The sequence below is a fragment of the Anoplopoma fimbria genome, chromosome 13 (assembly GCF_027596085.1).
Source record: "Anoplopoma fimbria isolate UVic2021 breed Golden Eagle Sablefish chromosome 13, Afim_UVic_2022, whole genome shotgun sequence".
In the NCBI taxonomy this organism is placed as follows: domain Eukaryota; kingdom Metazoa; phylum Chordata; class Actinopteri; order Perciformes; family Anoplopomatidae; genus Anoplopoma; species Anoplopoma fimbria.
The window spans coordinates 10,292,749-10,311,000 of NC_072461.1; the positions used below are offsets into that span (position 1 = coordinate 10,292,749).

General features: G+C 42.0%; 3 protein-coding genes across 3 annotated transcripts in view; 1 reads left to right on the top strand and 2 right to left on the bottom strand.

Moving 5' to 3' along the window:
- Positions 1–1,425: 1,425 nt before the first annotated feature.
- snap29 (synaptosome associated protein 29) lies at positions 1,426–6,098 on the bottom strand. Its single transcript, XM_054611309.1, has 6 exons — positions 6,019–6,098; positions 4,944–5,180; positions 4,653–4,846; positions 3,258–3,343; positions 3,066–3,170; positions 1,426–2,811 (listed from the first exon to the last, which is right to left on the bottom strand). Exons 2-6 carry the CDS (start codon positions 5,178–5,180, stop codon positions 2,651–2,653), a joined length of 783 nt encoding a protein of 260 aa, XP_054467284.1. The 5' UTR covers positions 6,019–6,098; the 3' UTR covers positions 1,426–2,650.
- A 251-nt stretch (positions 6,099–6,349) lies between these two features.
- Positions 6,350–18,252, top strand: part of pi4kab (phosphatidylinositol 4-kinase, catalytic, alpha b) — a 28,374-nt gene continuing 16,471 nt past the window's right edge. The window contains 21 exon segments of the mRNA XM_054611307.1: positions 6,350–6,527; positions 7,528–7,644; positions 8,168–8,261; positions 8,468–8,556; positions 8,641–8,713; positions 8,872–9,134; positions 9,540–9,606; positions 9,817–9,962; positions 10,063–10,128; positions 10,243–10,339; positions 10,849–10,945; positions 10,947–11,038; positions 11,169–11,269; positions 11,501–11,630; positions 12,243–12,372; positions 12,482–12,577; positions 12,676–12,859; positions 13,526–13,629; positions 13,859–14,027; positions 14,114–14,164; positions 18,104–18,212. Of these exon segments, the coding sequence (XP_054467282.1) occupies positions 6,429–6,527; positions 7,528–7,644; positions 8,168–8,261; positions 8,468–8,556; positions 8,641–8,713; positions 8,872–9,134; positions 9,540–9,606; positions 9,817–9,962; positions 10,063–10,128; positions 10,243–10,339; positions 10,849–10,945; positions 10,947–11,038; positions 11,169–11,269; positions 11,501–11,630; positions 12,243–12,372; positions 12,482–12,577; positions 12,676–12,859; positions 13,526–13,629; positions 13,859–14,027; positions 14,114–14,164; positions 18,104–18,212 (2,374 nt within the window). The 5' untranslated portion in view covers positions 6,350–6,428.
- Positions 14,719–17,746, bottom strand: serpind1 (serpin peptidase inhibitor, clade D (heparin cofactor), member 1). Its single transcript, XM_054611308.1, has 7 exons — positions 17,663–17,746; positions 17,206–17,476; positions 16,243–16,886; positions 15,966–16,114; positions 15,750–15,874; positions 15,459–15,603; positions 14,719–15,352 (listed from the first exon to the last, which is right to left on the bottom strand). The coding sequence occupies exons 2-7, from the start codon at positions 17,466–17,468 to the stop codon at positions 15,161–15,163; spliced, it is 1,518 nt and encodes a 505-aa protein (XP_054467283.1). The 5' UTR covers positions 17,469–17,476; positions 17,663–17,746; the 3' UTR covers positions 14,719–15,160.

An 18,252-nucleotide genomic window follows, 5' to 3' on the forward strand; every position in this document is an offset into this window, starting at 1 on the left:
GAGGCACTTGAACCTCGGTTAATCCCTCCCTCCCTCCCTCTCCCCCTCCCCAGATCCCCTCCGTCAGCACAACTCTTTCTTTTCTCTTACTACAACAGTGGCAATAGAGTGCCGTCAGCCCGACCAGCCCGTCCCCTCTGAAGCGGGCTCTAACCCCCCAACCCCAAACCACCCCCCCCCCCCCAACTGACTGCCCTGCCTCTGGCTGCTAACTCCGCTTTCCAAAGGGGCAGGAAGGCCCCGTCTCTGGCCCGGTGCCCTGATGGGCTTCGACAGCAGTGTGCTCTGGGATTACGCCCGGTGAAAAGGGGGCATTCCAGCACCGGCGGGCCTTTGTCACTGTGCGGCCACTGTTTGCTTTTGACAAGACAGCTGTTCAAAGCCCTCCCGGCCCCCCCCAACCACCCACCCCACCCAACGGATGGCGTCGAGAGGAAAGTGTCGGTGGTGTCGTTGGATGTTTGGTGGCACCTCCACCTGAGGTCGCCTCAGCGGTGTGTTTGCGTGTGCATCAAATATAATCACTTTTTTTTTACATGTTACATTTGAGTCACAAGGGATGTCACTGAACAAACTTTGGACTTTTCTATTATGCAGGTGTAAAATAGTCCCTCCAGGTTGGTTCATCTATCCTTGCACCAAACAGAAATGGTTGCTGCTCAAGCAAGGCGGGATTGAAACATCCTTGACTCCTTCCCTCCTATCCTAATGCGTGAATGATGCTGAGAAACCTTACATCACCATTTTGTGTGTTACAGTGCAGGGTTGAAGCTAGGAATTATGTGCACCCTACACACCTACTCGCCGCCGTCCCCATCCGCATTCATTTACTGATCAATTGATGGGCTCGTACCTTTCATGAAATATGTTTCATAGCGATAATCAGATCACGTTTAAATCATGTTTAAGGACTTTTCTCCTCTTTAATTTTGGTGCCAAATAAGCTTATGCCTATTTTTTTGAGAGAGGGGTTTGGTTCTTGGTTCTGAAGCATTCAACCAAACTTTTTCAATTTAAATAAATGAAATATCTACACATACATGCTTGAGATGTTTGAGAACTCACTTCCAGTTCAGACATGCCGAGGGGCCTCCTGCAGCTTGGGGCCCTGGGCAGTTGGTACCCCCATTTTACCCCATCTGTGTGTATATATGTGTGTGTTTTTGGAAAGTGTGTACTGTAATTAGCAAGTCATCCTAATGAAGGCTTGTTGCCACTGTGGGAACAGCTGGTCCAACACCGAGGAATGATAATGAATAGACGCCTTGACACGAGGACCTGAGGTACGCACAGCTACACAGCTGGTACACCAGGCACACACACACACACACATACACACAATATGACGGTCATATTGAAGAAAAACAATCATCAATATCTTGCTTTTAAGGATTGTGACAGAACATTTCAAGGCTCATGGTTTATTGTAACTGCATTAAAACATGAAACTTAATTCACTTAAGATTTTTGCTCTGTTTTGATCCTAAGCTTACTTTGCTAAGCTTGAAAGCATTTTGAAATATACTTTTGTGAATGTTAAAAGTGTACTTGGGATTCAAAAATGGCCCCTTTTTCACATCTAAGAAATATCACACTGGTTGCTAAATCACAGCGCATTAAAACTATCAGATACCGTGGCAACATACACCTTTACATTACTGATGAATGAGGGCATCTTTCAGCAGGAGCTCATGCAGTCAATCCTGGAAATGTGGCGCCACCTTGTGGCCGTTGTGATCTCCTGCTTCCTTTAACAGGAATACAATTTGTAAGACTCCCTATAAATGTTTTTTATTGGGTATGTGGCATAAAGAGAATATATGATATACATGGCAGAAAGGAACCATTGTGACGATGGTTCCTCATTTGTTTTCTCATTTTTGAACGTTGCATTGGAATAAGTGGTTCATCTTCTCATAAATGTTTCCCAGAGAAGATATACTCTAATAATAATGTGAGGGGTATTTCTTCAGTTTGGAAATTTTTACATTCACAGCTAGTTTGTTCACATTATGCAGAATTCCATACAATGTTCATCACTGTTAAACAATTTATATAAAGCTAGGGGTAGGAACATGAATGGATCACATCAAATGTCAAAGAATAAAACAGAGAGAAGCATCTAGTGGTGAGATGAAGACATAGCCTTGTCTACATACAACATTATGTGTAAGGCAAAAGGTGAAGTGTTTTAGTACATATGTGGAGGCAGGTCCAGGATGTTAGCTCTGACATAATGAACCACACACACACACTTTGGTGAAACTGCTAAAACTCTAATCACCAAAACCACCAACCGAGGGGAGCTTGACAGAGAAAACAAAAAAAAATGTACCTGGACGAAAAGACAAAACATTGAATTCACATGTGGAATTGAATAAAACAAGTTATAAAATCAAGCTATTTCACGGTGGAAGGATTGATTATATCAACATGTAGTGATCAAATTGAGTAGAAGGACTTTGTGGACAAATCAGAAATGGAAATGAATGGGAAAATCCCCAGGGGAAAATAAAATAAATGGATATAAATGTCTTAAACCAGCATTAAAAGAATGGTTTATTCAACAGAGTCCAGAATGGAGAGCCGAGTTGAGAGGACGACCTTCTGCCGTCTTCTGTCTCTGTCGATGCGAGTCCGACTGTTTGTATTATTTGAGCTTTTTAATCTGTTGGTTCGTGTTCTGAATCTTGACATCCATCTTGTCCACCTTGTTCATCAGAGAATCAATGGAGTCGTCCTGGTCGTCAATCTCGGACTGGAGACCGAGGCCGAGGTTCTTCAGCCTGCTCAAGCCGCCGCACATCTCATCTGGGTCATTCAGAAGGCACACTGGAGGTTAGTTAAACTTGGGACTGGCAGTTATTAATTAAAGGAGAGTTGAGGATGTTGGAAGGCAAAATTGTGGTAAAACATATTTAGATTAAAATATCTAGCAAAATGAAAAGAATAAATCACTTTAACGGTACTAAAAGCTTCCATCTCCTTATGCCTGCGTTGTTTAAAACTCTACAATAAGATCAAAGAAATATCAAGAGAATTAATAGGGTGAAAAGGTTTTTTACCTAAATTTTTGTCGAGGGTCTGGTGAGCCTCCCTGAGGTGTTTGTTCTTAGGATATCCATTCTGTCCGGATGAGCTGTCATCTACTGACGCAGACGCTCCGAATCCTGGAACACAGAAATCAGGATCGATGGCAACCGGGATCGTGTTAAAGCTTACACCACGCTGAGTGTTCTCTCAAGACAAACTCTTACCTCCCGTCTCCAGCTTTCTTAGATTGGGGTGGCTGGCTTGGTACTTATCTTCTTGTTCTCGGCTGCTGGACATGGCAGTCTGTAATCTGAGAAAGTCAGATAAGCACGGTTCAGCCGTTTTAGTGAAGGACAGTCAATGATGAGAAGCCGGGGAAAGGTAAAAGCACATATGGGACCGTTGAATTACTCAAACACTGATTCTGAGTCGTTGTTATGGAGGGCACCAGAACTTTAAAAAACACAGAAGTGCTCTGTATTTGATGCGAAGACATTACATTGTTATATATGGTGATAAAATCATATATCGTGATACACTATTATGTTGTCTAAATTGATAATAATACCAACTCATACCAGCTCAAATTTCTCAGAAAATATGATATTATTTTTGACTACAGTTCTTCATTAAATGTCAATATATTTTTCACTTGCCAAGTATACAATTCCCACAAGAGTGTTCAAAACTATTTGGTTATTTCATATAGACTACTTATTTATGAATAAGGGAAAAATTATGCTATATCGTGATATATATCGAGAAATTGATGAAATGAAATGACCTGTATTGGGATACACGATTTTGGCCAAGTCCCCGTTATGTGCTTCAGTGTGTATAGGAACATAAAGATGCCTCAGTTTTGTTGCATACCTGCCTGAAAATGTTTACAGTTGACCGTGTTGTTGGTATGAATTAATATTATTAACGTGTCGACAGAATATTGAATATTGCTGGAACCTAATGATTTTTTATTTAATAATGTTAAGTTATTTAATATATTTGCATTGAGATATTAAATAACATAAACTAAACTAACTAAACATTTTTATTTTAAATCTGGAAAATAGAATATTTTGATTTAGTACCCTGATTTTTTATAATGAGACTGTAATTACATTTCAAGGATGACTGTTGGTGCATTCATCAGAAGTGGGTAATAAGAGTATTTTTCTTCAAACTTTCTTTGTAATATTTGTGGCTGTGATGATGAAATAGGTGAAGATGTATTTTATTCAGTTAGAGCATGTAAAATAAGTACAGAAACTTAAATCACAGATAATATTCTAGTCTTTTATACTGCCATTGATATAATATCTGTAATCTCTCATCGGTATTTTAATCTGGTTTAAAGTCTTATCACACACATAACATATTTCAAAAGATAAGAAGAAATACATTTCAGACGCTCCAGAAAGAATTGTGGAGCTACATCGACTTTGTGGTTTAACAACTCATTATAGAACCAAAAATGAATACAGAAGATGTACAGAGATTGAAACATAACATTTAAGTTATGTAAATCAACATAACATTTTGGCCATCTTGGAATTTGTATCATATTATAAAAAATAATAAAATAAAATAAAGTTTTCTGAGATGATAGTACTGAATCTCACCTGTCGTTGGCCTGGTAGGCCTTTGGCTCCTCGGGTGGTGGCTTTGTCTCTGGCTTGCCCTTGAAGTAGCTGACGACGCCGCCCCACACGCTCTTGATGCTGTTAATGTGCTTCTGGCTGGTCTTCAGGTCCTGATCCATGTTGTCCACCATCTTGTCGGCCCTCTTCAGGACCTCACCCTGTCTAACCAGCTCCTATAGAGACAAAGACAGAGAGAAAGACAGAGCATTTTATTTTGTTGGCTGTCACCCTCTCAGCTACAAAACCCAGCTGATTACTAGTTTGACGTACCTCTGCAGTTTCCACACCAATCTTCTCCGATTCATAGATGAGTCCGAGGGAGCGGTGGCTGCTGTCCACGGCAGACTGAGCCGTGCGCATCACTTCCTGCTGGAGGTACCGCTGTCTCCTCTCCGGTTCGCTCATCCCACTGTCGTCGGGGTCGTCATCGAACCCCCTTCTTTTAGGCCTGAAATCTTCCTCATCGTCGTCGTCAGCAAACGGGTTGTGGGTTTTAGGGTAGGCCATCTGTAGGGCAGACACATACACAGGGCTTTGACAAAATACTCTCAACTCAAGGTCTTCTAGCCATTTCCAGAGCTCTCCACCGCATCTCATCGTCTTCATCAAGTATTTCTGAGCTCAAGGATTAACTTTCACACTCAAAAGAGAGTTTTCTCTCTATGAACAGCTGGACAGTGGGGTCTAAATGCTTGAAATGGGAACAAAATGAAACTTTTTATTTACTGGAAGTTAAATCATAGGTTTGAGTTTAATAATCAATTAACTTTACTAATCTATTGGAAAAAACATTCTGAAATACATACTCACTAATTCAATATCACAATAACGCAAATATGCAATTTACTGTATTTTTGGGCTGTTGAAGCTTACATTTCGTATCTTTTGACATTGTATAATTATCTATAGATAGATAAAGTACACATGCATCAATCCTGATAGTAATGCCAGGCCAGCTAACAGTAACTAAACATTATTAAGGTTTATTTAAGGATCAACTGACATGTTGATTTGACGAATGGTATCCCAACTTAGAGAACAATAATCAACGCTTTCTGTTAGCTTTAGCTGTCAACATGTTTCACACGAATAATCAGCTAAAACACCTACTGGGTCATATTGACAAATGTGATTGACACTATTGCTGCGGTAGCTATGTTTCAGGTGTTAGCTGCGGGGTGTTGGCTGGTCGACGTTGATCAACCAGGAGGACAAGCTAGATAAATAACAACACCAATGAATACAAGACGGCGCTGTGTGGACGCGGACGTTTTCCACTGGTAGAACAGACGATGGCTAAAGTAAAACTGTAACGAGTTTAGTTGTGATCAACTTAATGACAAACCTTTGCCCGTTGGGTCTGTAGACGACGGTGCTGTCAGCTGACTGGCCCTCACAGAGCACTTCCGGTTACGCTCGGTGACGTCACCGCACGCTGTCCGAGCGGCTAAACGTGCGCAACAAAAACGCACACTGTAACACTGAAGTCACTTGTTAAAAGAAGATCATTTAAACGTGGCACTTGGTAAGAGAGTGTCTTGTTGACCTGTCACCTTTAATAAAAATAATATTTTTTATGTTCAAATGCCATAGTCTGTATGTCAAAAGCAATGCCGCTAATGAGCCTGCACGCACTCGTTAGGTTTGTCCGTGCTGAGCTGCCGTACTGCGGCTCCTCAGCGCCAGCTGCAGCTGCTCGTCTGTTTTCACTCCCGAGTCTCCGCTGAATGTCGCTCGTCTGATGTAGGGGTAAACATGTCTGCACTGGGAGGCGGTACGAGAGGGTTTTACTTCAACACAGTCCTGTCGCTGGCCCGCTCTTTAGCCGCCCACCGTCCGGCACCGGTCGAAAAGGTGAGCAGACTAACGGAGGAGTGAGCTCCAGATCAAACATGTTGTTACCAACGTTAAGCGACAGGGTAGTTCAGGGTGTCGCTCCCACTTCCGCAAGTCGGTGGCTTATTTTGATAAATGACGTGACAACCAAGCTAACATTTGACAGCTGCGTGCGTCCGTAGATAAGACTCACTTTATTTAGTTATTTTCCCTGCGATAGAAGAAGAAAAGACACGCAGAAGAAAGTGTCGTCGAGGCTGGTGCTGTTCAGCGCTGCAGTCAAACAGGTTGACACTTAGCGGTGCGCGGTTTTCAGTATGAATGACCATTCAACATAGATGGCAAACTGTTGCGGGGATGGTCAGGTTAAAGGTGAATCGTGTTCATTTGGGCAGGTGAAAAAGGTGATGCATTGGGCAAAGTAATAATACATTTTATTCCATCAAACAAAATATAAAGGGACATATCGAGACAATCCTCAATACGCTGTCACTCAGTGATGTTTTATTGAGCTTATCTGTTACATGTTTAGATGCGTTTTTGTAGGAATGAGCAGTTTTGAGGCATAATGACGTCACGCTCTATATCAAATATCTTAAATCATGATCATGATACCAGTTATAGGAGGCTACAACATAATAGCTTATGGTTCCTAACTTGATAGCAACATACAGTTAACTGTATTGAGCCACAGGAGGGAAATAGACAGATGAGGTAGAACAAATATTTAGAAATAATGCAAAAAAAAAAATTCATTAAAAAAAGTTATACACTGTGTAAAACCCCAAGACCAGTGTGCATAATTGTGATGTACATGCAAAACCAATAGTGCAGTTTCCTGATATTTCTGGTGAGAAAAAAAAAAAAAAAAAAAAAACAGTATTAGAATTTGCAATCACTCTTACACAGGTCTTTTAACACACCTCTGCAACACTAGACAATTAAATCTAATCTGTCTGATCTCTGTCACAAGTTTATTTCTAGCTCATTTTTAAACGATGTCTTTGCTCTCTTTCAGGTCCAGAAGCTACAATGCATGTGTCCAGTGGAAGTCCGCGGTGTGTTCACTCTGGATGTGCGTCGCAGAGATGCCGTTATTGCGTTGGCTGTGTTTCTGGTGGAATCTGGTTTACAGGTGGGTGGTGGACAGTAAAAAGTCATACCGCTGAGCCTGTGTGTGGGTTATATTATCACTTCAAAAATTTGAATTTTAGGCTGTCCTCGTAGGTAATGGCTGGTGTGGTTTAAAATCCAAACAATGCACACAATGCATGGTTTAGAAATGATTTTTCTTTTTATTATATCACTGCTTTTAGTCCGCTTTTGCTGCCAGCCTCTCTGCAGGACTGCACACATATCCCCATGTTAATCTTATTCCCAAAAGCTGATTAAACAGGCGATTAGACACATAGCTGGCCATGTAAAGCCTATAACCTCATCACACTGAGGATCAGTGAGGAAAGCCTCCTCGCCATCTGATTATGTAGAGATGGTATCTTTACTTTTCATCGCGGAACCTAAGTTGAAAACATTTTCTTTTATTTATATTTTATACTTTATCTTTGATTTATCAGCTCTTGTGAGGTAAACAAAAGTGCTGCTCTTTGTCAACAAGTGCAGTGGTTTGTGGCGTGCATTGATTTGCTTCACTCTTGCAGCACAAAGACACACTTGTTTCCTACTTGCTGAGCCTGTTGAGAGGGCTGCCACGGGTCCAATGGATCGAAGAGAGCTCGGGAAAGAAAGGAAAGGGTGAGAACAATCCTCTTACAGTGGGGTCTTTTGTTTTACTATGGTGTCTATTTACTCGCTGTAACACTGCACTCAGTCATATTTGTTGGCATTCTTACTCATTTTAAATTCTACCGTCAGATATATTGATATCCATAAAATTAAACTTCTTGCTTGACACATATGTGACATTTAACTGTAGCTCTTTGTCATTTTCTGCTCTTCAGAATTTCTCCCGGTTGCAGAAAACTTCAGCTACTGTCTAGTGACTCTTTTGTCAGACGTAGCTCAGAGGGACCCAGACTCCCGACAAGAGGTCAGCTTTAAAATTGTTGATAATAAAGAATTCTTTGGTTTGGCTGTATTGCAGTGTAGTGCTAAGTTATTGTTTCCACTGCAGATCATGAACACTATAATGGAGGTCATGCAGTCACTGCAGGACATGTGCCAAACACCTGATAATCATGATAAAGGTATAGTACACACACACACACACACACACACACACACACACACACACACACACACACACACACACACACACACACACACACACACACAGGTAATTCGTTAACATTAGTCCTTTAAAACAAAAACAAAAAAAGCCTCATGGATGCTCTCTTGTCTTCAGTCTTCTTGTGCAGGTATATCATTCCCAGCCTGCTCGGCTTGACTCGAGCGTTTGGCCGCTACAGCTACACAGACGAAGCCCTGCTGTCCAAGCTGTTCCCCAAAGACTCGCCTCAGGCCCGCTGCGTCACAGAGGAAACCGAGGGCGTGCGGCGCAGGTCCTTCAACGACTTTCGCTCCATCATGCCGTCCTCGCTGCTCACAGTGTGCCAGAGCGACAGCCTGCGCAGATCCACTGGCACCATCCTGGATCCATCTGCACAGGTGTGTGTGTGTGTGTGTGTGTGTGTGTGTGTGTGTGTGTGTGTGTGTGTGTGTGTGTGTGTGTGTGTGTGTGTGTGTGTGTGTGTGTGTGTGTGTGTGTGTGTGTGTTGTGTGAGTGTGTGAGTGTGTGAGTGTGTGTGTGAGTGTGAGTGTGTGAGTGTGGCTCACATGCTCTTTCTTGAAATTTACCAAAAATGTCCACCTGGAATCAAGGGTGAACTGATTAGATTTTGGTGGTCAAAGGTCACTGTGACGTTACAAAACAGGCTTTTGGTCATAACTCAGTCATTCATAGACTAATTATGGCCATTTCATACAAATGTATGATAGAGAGAGAGCTTTTCACTGACTAAGTTGTGTTAAGTTAGTGGTTAAAGAAATGCTCTGTAATGTGCTGTCTCATAGGTCTGTTCAGATCCTGGGGGCCACTCACCCTGCTCTCCTACAGCCGCCGGACAACATTACTTTGAAGGTAAAGATCAAGAAACAAAAGCTGCTTCGATTAGATTTATGTTTGACCAATGTCTGTCAACTCATCCTAGCTCATCATTGTGGGTCATCACATTATAATATGTAACAACTTTGTACTTGCATATGGCTAATCTGCACTTGTATGTATCCTATATGAATGATATCCAGTCATGCTTACAGTAAAAGTGTCTTGTCATCTCTTTTATTTCAGGCGCCTACCTCCCTGACAGCAGCACAGTAGATCCCGACTACTATTTCTCTACAGTCAGCTCCAGTTTCTCAGTGTCTCCGCTATTCATGGGAGCTGAAAACGAGGTGGAGGTGCCGATAGATCTGCTCCGACAGCTCCTGGCCATGGTACAGTAGGCCACTACCCGTTCACCAAGATCTGCTGTGTCACATTCTCTGTACGAATATTGCATCCTTACCAGTGGTTGTGCCTATTGTCGATTTTCAGGTGAAGAAGTTTGTGTCCGACTCGTTTTTGAAAGCTCTGGACACCGCTATGACAGAGGTTACAGCGGTAACTATGCAACTGTACTGTCTGTAGAAAAAGTTATAAATGGTAAATTCAAAGTTTAATACCTTATCTGTTTATTAATATTATTTGTCATTGTCTTATCTGTTTGTTGTTTAGTCTAATCCTGGAATCAACCTCTATTACAAAACCTTCAGTGACACTCTGTATGTGTGCGTGTTCAAAATGCTGCGGGACACACTGTACTACATGAAAGGTAAAGCATCACGAATAGCTCATTTATTATGCATTAGACACAGCCCCTGCAATTATTGTTGTATTGTGGTCTGTTAAGTGGTCTGTTAATAGACTATTTCATCTGAGCTCTCTGATCCAAAACTGTCCAAAAACCTTGGTGTCATCTTTGATAATACCCTCAGCTTGAACAAGCACGTTAACACAGTTGTCCAGTCCTGTTTTCTGCAGCTCAGGAGACTCTCCAAGATCAGATCAATTCTATCCAGTAGAAAAACAGAGATCGCCTACGTGCTTTTCATTTCCTCTCGTTTGGGCTATTATAACTCTATCGACACATGTCTGAGTCAACAGATTTTACTGAAGTTACAGCTTGTCCAGAATGCAGCAGCCAGGCTTGTCACCAAACCCCCCCCCCCCCCCCCCCCCCCCTCATTATTTTTCTGCCATTACACTCTTGTAAAGCACTTTGTAACCTCTGTTTAATATTATTATCATTACTCTGACAAATACTCTCTTCATGTTTCTCAGATTTGCAGCCAGCATTTGTACGGCAAGTGCATGACTTTGTGCTGGAACAGTTTAGCAGCAGCCAGTCGGAGCTGCAGCGGGTACTTCATGACACGGGGGCTGCCGGTGGAGCAGAGCCCCCTCAAGCTCCGTTGCCAAGCCAACGCCGCCTGCGTGGACCTCATGGTGTGGGCTGTCAAAGATGAGCAAGGTAATCGATTGTAGCAGAGTGTGCACGGAGCACTGTGTTCAGATGTCCTAATCACATACTGGATGTGTTTATTTGCTTCGGTTGCATCACTTTTCCTTCCACGGTGTCTTTTTTTTTTTGTTTGCTTCAGGAGCCGAAAATTTGTGCACCAAACTTTCGGAGAAACTGCAGTCCAAAACCTCCAGTAAAATCATCATTGCTCACATGCCCCTGCTCATCTGTTGCCTACAGGTATAATACTACCCGGTAGACAGAATGCTAAGATATTTGCTCTAAGAGAACAAAAATGTTACACAAGGCACCACATCACAGGGTTTTGTCTAGAAAATGACTTTATTAAGAGTAAGCGAGTATTCTGGTGATCACCTGGTTTTGAAGCTGACCCAGACCTGTGTTGCAGGTCATGAAGTGCTATTATTTTTTAGGTGTAATTTCCTCTGACCATCTCCCTCTCTTTTTCAGGGCCTGGGTCGTCTAACTGAGACGTTTCCAGTAGTCGCTACCTCTGCCTCGACCTCTCTCAAGGATTTCCTGCTGGTTCCTTCCCCTGTCCTTATAAAACTCTATAAGTATCACAGCCAGTACACCACAGGTACAGATATTTATTTATTTATTTATTTATTATTGACTACAGAATTTGAGGGATGCAAGTACCTCCGGATAGAAACTCATAGGAGTTTGAATCTAACATTTAATCAATCAAAAATTTTAAGTCACAATTGAAACAAAAGCAAAAAAAAATACCCAAAAAATATAATGTGTCCACGTCTATGTCCTGGAGGAACCTTTATGATCTCAAATGTAGCACAAATGACCAGAGCTAAAAGTGAATGGGACAAATGTGCTGTAGCTGATGACAGTGACAAACATAAGTCAATAACAGTTGTCACAGTCGACTCTCACCCAGTATTGATCGGCACAGACGGTTCGATGATGACATGCTGCAAATACAGAATATTAGAAATGCAATTCAGGTTACTGGTGCTTCTCAGTGTACTTGTATTTTATAGATTAGCTGCTAATTTGCTGTATTCTAAAAGATAACATGCTCTTTACATTTGGCACTACAATAAGCCCTGTTCTGTTCTCTGCAGGATATATTTTCTACAATGTTTTAAATTGTAACACATTTAAAACCGCTTGTTTTTAATGCTCTTTTTGTCGATGTTTCACTCTTTGTGCTCTTTTTTTTCTTCTTTTTAAGGCACAGGAGAAATAAGGATAAATGTGACCAATGAGCACTCTCAGTCCACCTTCAACCTGCTGTCCAACAGGAGAGATCAGCCGTCCATGTACGAGCAGCTCAGAGACATTTCCATTGACAACATATGCAGGTCAGACTCAAACACCCGACACAGCTGTGATTAGAAGATAAGATTTTTATGTGCTTTTTTTTTTATAAACTGTCATTGTTCATCTCTGTGTGTATTTCTTATCTGTCAGATGTCTGAAAGCTGGTCTGACCATGGACAATGAGATAGTTGCGGCCTTTCTGGCCAGTCTGTCCAACCGGCTGTACATTTCACAGGAGAATGAAAAGTGAGCAACATTTCTGGTTCGGGGGGAAAAAGCTTCATTGTGCCTTCTATTCGTTGATATTTTAAAATCCTTGATACTGATAAAAGCCTCTCTGCCAGGGACGCCCATTTGATCCGAGATCACACCATTCGAGCACTGGGCCACATTGCAGTGGCCCTGAGAGACACTCCTAAAGTCATGGAGCACATCCTACAAATCCTTCAGCAAAAGTTATGCCAGCCTCCATCACCGCTGGATGTGCTCATCATCGACCAGCTTGGCTGCATGGTCATTACAGGAAATGTGAGTTTAAAGGCGCACATGTTAACACATTTTCTTTCCGACATCATTTGAAGCATTTATGGTTGAAAAGGGTTATTAGGGCAACACATAACCACCAGGAGATCAATTAAATGTGTAAACCATTGATACAGTTGGAGAGGGAATGCAGATGTAATTCATTGTAACAGTGTTCTGTTAGACATTTGCTTAAATAGAAGCAATGTAACCCTTTTTGTCTTAACCCAGTGGGGCTGACACATGGTAATTAATTCCCGGAAACCTGCTTTCTGCTGTTTACTGGCTCATTACAGTGTGCATTAACAATAGATTCCAGTATTCTCGTTGACTCCCCCTTAGAGTGTAATGGGGTGTTTTAGACAGCCAGGGTACCCAGAGACTACAATTAGGACTGGAAAAGGATCTGACGTTAAACAGTGGATACAGATTACTTACTAAATGCCTTCCTCTGTAGTCATGCTATTTTTGAATTTAGGGAAAATTCTAGAAAATTCTAAATGTTCAATTTGCATAGCACATTATCACAAATCTAAACATTTTCCACGAGGTGTTCACAAACTGTACAATATTCAACATCATCCTGTCCTTGGACCCTCGCAAAGGATAAGGAAAAAACTCCCCCCAAAAAATCTCCCTGTGCAGTCTTACTCCCGTCTGTTTGTCTTCTAGCAATACATCTACCAGGAGGGGTGGAACCTTTTCCAGCAGATCAGTGTGCAGGCCAGCTCAGTGGTCTACTCGGCTACCAAAGACTACAGAGACCACGGCTACAGGTCAGCATCTGCTCTCAGATCATTAACGATGGTTCCTCTTTGCTCAAGTAGTCAGCAGTAGTAGATTACAGTAGTAATGCACATTCTCCTGATTTGAAATACATCGTGTTCTGTTACATTGGATAGATAGAAGTTGATAAAGAAATATCTACAAAAAATACCACTTGTACACAGGTGTCTACATGTAACTGTGTTAAACTGTTCCCTCCATCTATGCCTCCCCCCCAAGGCACTGCTCTCTGGCAGTGATAAATGCTCTGGCCAACATTGCAGCCAACCTCCAGGGGGAGCAACTTGTGGATGAGCTGATGGTGAATCTTTTAGAGCTGTTTGTCCAGCTGGGCCTGGAAGGAAAGAGGGCCAGTGAGAGGGCCTCAGACAAAGGACCAGCGCTGAAGGTACGTGATTTAAATGCATCTAAACACTACAGGAAACTGACTGCAGCAAAGTTGGGGAATACGTAATGGCTCTTTTTCTCCCGTAGGCATCAAGTAGTGCTGGAAATCTTGGAGTCCTCATTCCAGTGATAGCTGTGGTGAGTACGCGATGTCTGTACAAACAGCTTTGGGGACAATGAACATTCATTTTGACACGAATTTGTGTTGAAATACCAAAATGAAATGATCTACAGTATTTCAGTGCTTAGAGTTTAGTTAGCCTTTAACTCTGTCGACAAATATTTACCCTGTTAGCTGCAGAACAAACATCTGTGTCACCAGTTCACTGCTGAATGCGGTTTAAAAAATTGTAGTTACTATTGTTAAAGCCACTACAGGGAACTTTCATGTTGTGTTGATTTTGGCGGTCATCGTGGATGAAAGCGGTAGTGTTTCAAGCACCAGAGTCCCTTTAGAAAACATCAAACTTTTACTGCAGCTGGCTCTGACAGATCGCTTGTTGATGTTCTTGTTTACGTATGTAAGTCGTTTAGAACCATCATTATTAAATTGAGACTGTTTCAGAACATAAACATTTACATACATGTATATGTAGTTTTATAATTATATAATTACAATTAATAATAAGATACAGAAAACCATTTTTTTTCATTAATGCTCTCCCCTTATAATTTTCACAGAAATCCTTGGCTAGTAGTTTAATATAATGTTTTATTTCCCCTCATGTATTATTCATGTTTTCATAGTCTCTCTGCAATTATAACAGTACGACATTAGGGTATTGACCTTTACATAATGTCCTTTTTTTGGAACACATTAATCCACTTGCCAAATTGCACAAAAATAAAACATTAACAGACAGATAACAAACATTTGTTGAGTCACTCCGGCAGACTCACAACACTTTGAGAAATAAGATAGGAGAAGTTTAAATGTGAATTGAGAGACTACATACAGATAAAGACTCATTACTTTAGGTTCCATTCTCACATATTGTAAAAATAATAATAACGTAATTTATTATTAAAAAAACAACAACACCCCAGGTATTTAAATCAGTAAGGGTTTAGTTGGATGTTCCAAACCAATTATAGGGAATATATTAGCTGTTTAAAGGGGCTTTTTGGTCAAGTTTAGTTCTGTGAAGGATTGACCACCCGGCCAATGAACACTAGGCAGTCTGTGCGGTGCTCGTAGATCAGGAAGAGGAAGGGGCGGTCCACAGTGAAGCGGATCTGAGAGGAGAGGGGCATGAAGCCCACCTGGGTCAGAGCAGCAGCCTCCGTCCCCTCCTCATTCACAGTGATGGTTCCCTGGTGCTTCAGCTGTGGAAGGAGACCAGAGGGCTTCCATTAGCTTGAAATAGCCTGGATTGTTTTTGATTTCTTTTGTTTAGATGTTTGCCTCATGACTGATTTGGTCTTTACTCACCCAGTTCATGGAGACCTTCTCGGAGGTCATTTCAGTGAAATCTCCACTCTCCTGGAACAAGTCAGTGAGGCCCATCGCCTTCAAATTTGCAATCAAGTCATAGTTCTGCTCCAGTTTAAACCGAGGTAACACCACCTCTCGAGTCCTGAAGGGAAGCACAGAAAAAGCTTTTAAAACTCGACGAGGTCTCAACATATTCAGCATTTTCACCCAAAGACAGTTAACTATGGAAGTTAATAGTATAGTGCGCTTCTCAGCTATTTATTAGCTTGTTGTGAGAACGCTGCTGACCTGTTTGTCATGTTTTTGAGCCACTTGTTGACAACAGTGGGAGAGATCTCCTGCTCCAAGGTCCTCATGCCGGTGATCTTACTCGGCAAGGCAATGAGCATGCTGATTTCTCCTGTGTAGGGGAGCTGAAAAATAAGAACATCTTGTTTATAGACATGTACGCTGTTTCTCTTCAGGGACCAAGTTGAAATTTGAAATCAGTGTGAGGCCACCCACCTGCAGGATGTCGCACTCTAGCTCGTGGTCGGCAGCAGCCAGATAGTTCCCCTTGTTGGTCATCATCGGCACGCGTACGTTTGTCTTTTCGTTGACTCTGAAGTTGCGATAGTGAGTCATTTCTTTGGGGAATTTCTGTTCCCATGTACCTGTTTATACAAACAAGAGTCATATGTTTACTTTGAGACTCAAATCACAACAACAAAGCGGACAGATGTGCTGTACATTTACTTTCCTCAAACTTTTGCAACAAATGCATCACTTGATTATCTCTCACCTTTGAAGTACAGGTAGTTGAGCAGCATCAGGACCATATTTGGGTCCACACTCTTGAGCGGTTCCTTGATCAGCCCTTTGGTCAGCTTTAGGATGCGACGGTTGGCCTTGTTCAGAAAGGCAGGGTCCTGGAAGTCCACCGACTGCGGCTCGGCGTAATAATAAGCCTTCGTCTCTGCACGGAAAGAGTCTTTCACCGCAACGTCCCTTTTTATGTAGACGTCGTTCACAGAGCGCAGCGTGTAGCCAAAGTTCCTCCTGAAGAGCCTGTGCGTCAGCTTCCTGAAGAGCTTGTGGACTGTGGTGTTGTCATAGTGATGGCTCGCATTGACAAATTCAGCGAATCCGAGGGTTTTGTAGATCTGATCCCGGGTTCCAGGTCCCGCCCCTAAAGACATCATCCCCATGGCGACAGAGATCCCAGCAGGCGCCAGCAGGATGTTGTCGGTCTGGTTGACGTTGTTGCGGAGACTCCGATAGAGGTTGAATCCGAAATGCGCGTTGACTATGTTGAGGCGTTGGAGGCGGGACCGACCATGGAACAGCCGCAGGAGTCTGGCGCGGCGGATCTTGGGGTCGGAGGGTTCGGCGAAGATGTCGATGTCTGGAGCCGGTGTGGCGATCTCATCTATCTCATCCCCTTCTCTGAAACGCATCATTAGCTCATCATCCAGCCATTCAAAAGCAGAATAACTTAGAGACTGAAAGCAACAGTAGCTTCTTTATGAGTAACGTCCCAACATTCCCAGCAATGAATAGAGTTAATAAAATAAACTCTCACCAAGATGAAGAAACTAAGATTGCTCCAATTATATGATATTGTTGTCTATGTTAGGCCTACCATATGCAAGTATTTTGTATATATATTTTTACTGTGTCACTTCATATCTTTAAACCTCAACTGTTTTTCTCTACATTTTATTTTTGATTTGATCCACGGGACGTAAGAACCGTCGGTACTCACATGTAGTCGTCGCTACCCGCAGCCAGGATCTTATCAAAATCAATATAATCTTCATCCTCAAAGCCGTCAAAAACAAGGTCATTAGTAACGGTGTTCTCTTTGTGGAACTCCAAGGGGATGGCATCCATGTCCACGGCCCCTTCTGGTTCCAAGCCTCGGGGTTCCGCTTCAGGGTCAGTGAAGTGAGTGCTGAGGTCTTTGATCCCAGCCAGGGATGGACCGACCAGCAGAGAGGCCACAGAGATGACTGTTATGACCCACATGCTGAAGGCTGAGGCACAGGGAATGGACATTTAGCATGGCCTCATTAATAATCTGATCAACATTTAGAAGATTCAATGACGTTACGTATTAATAAATCTGTAGGAATAAAATCACAGCGTCACTGGCTAAAAGATACAAAAGATTTTCTGTAAAAAATCCCTTAATAGCAGCCTCACTCTGTTACATGTCTTACCTTTGCTGTGGGCTGGCGGGAGGTGCTGTGTTGCTTCTGTTAGTAGGACTAAGAGCAAAGAATTGAATACAAAACTGAACTTTGATGTCGGCTCCTCCTGAACAAATAGACCAGATCAAACAGACCAAAAAGTGCTGTGACTGACTAAAATCTTTAACTCTTCACAATTCAGCTAATCTCTTAGAAGATTTAATTAAATACCTATTGAAGGGCTACTAGTCTGGTAATAGATACTGTGCATTTATTTATTAATATTATTTGTTTATCTTTATTGTATTTAATGTGCAGCATATTGAATTTTTTTTTTATTGTATTTGATGGAATTCCTGTTTTACCTCTCCCGCAGAATCACTTCAAACTGAATGTGATCATTTGCTTAATGCAACATTAATTGATTTACCTTTTTTAACATTTTCCTTTGTTCATTTTTCTAATTACCAGTTGACCAGACGCCTTCCGCCAATCAAAGAGGCCAAGCCTCGTCTTCAGAAGCTGTTCAGGGACTTCTGGTTGTACTCTGTGGTCATGGGTTTTGCTGTGGAAGGATCAGGTGAGCAACTGATTTCAGCATTTTACATGTTTCCTAGAAA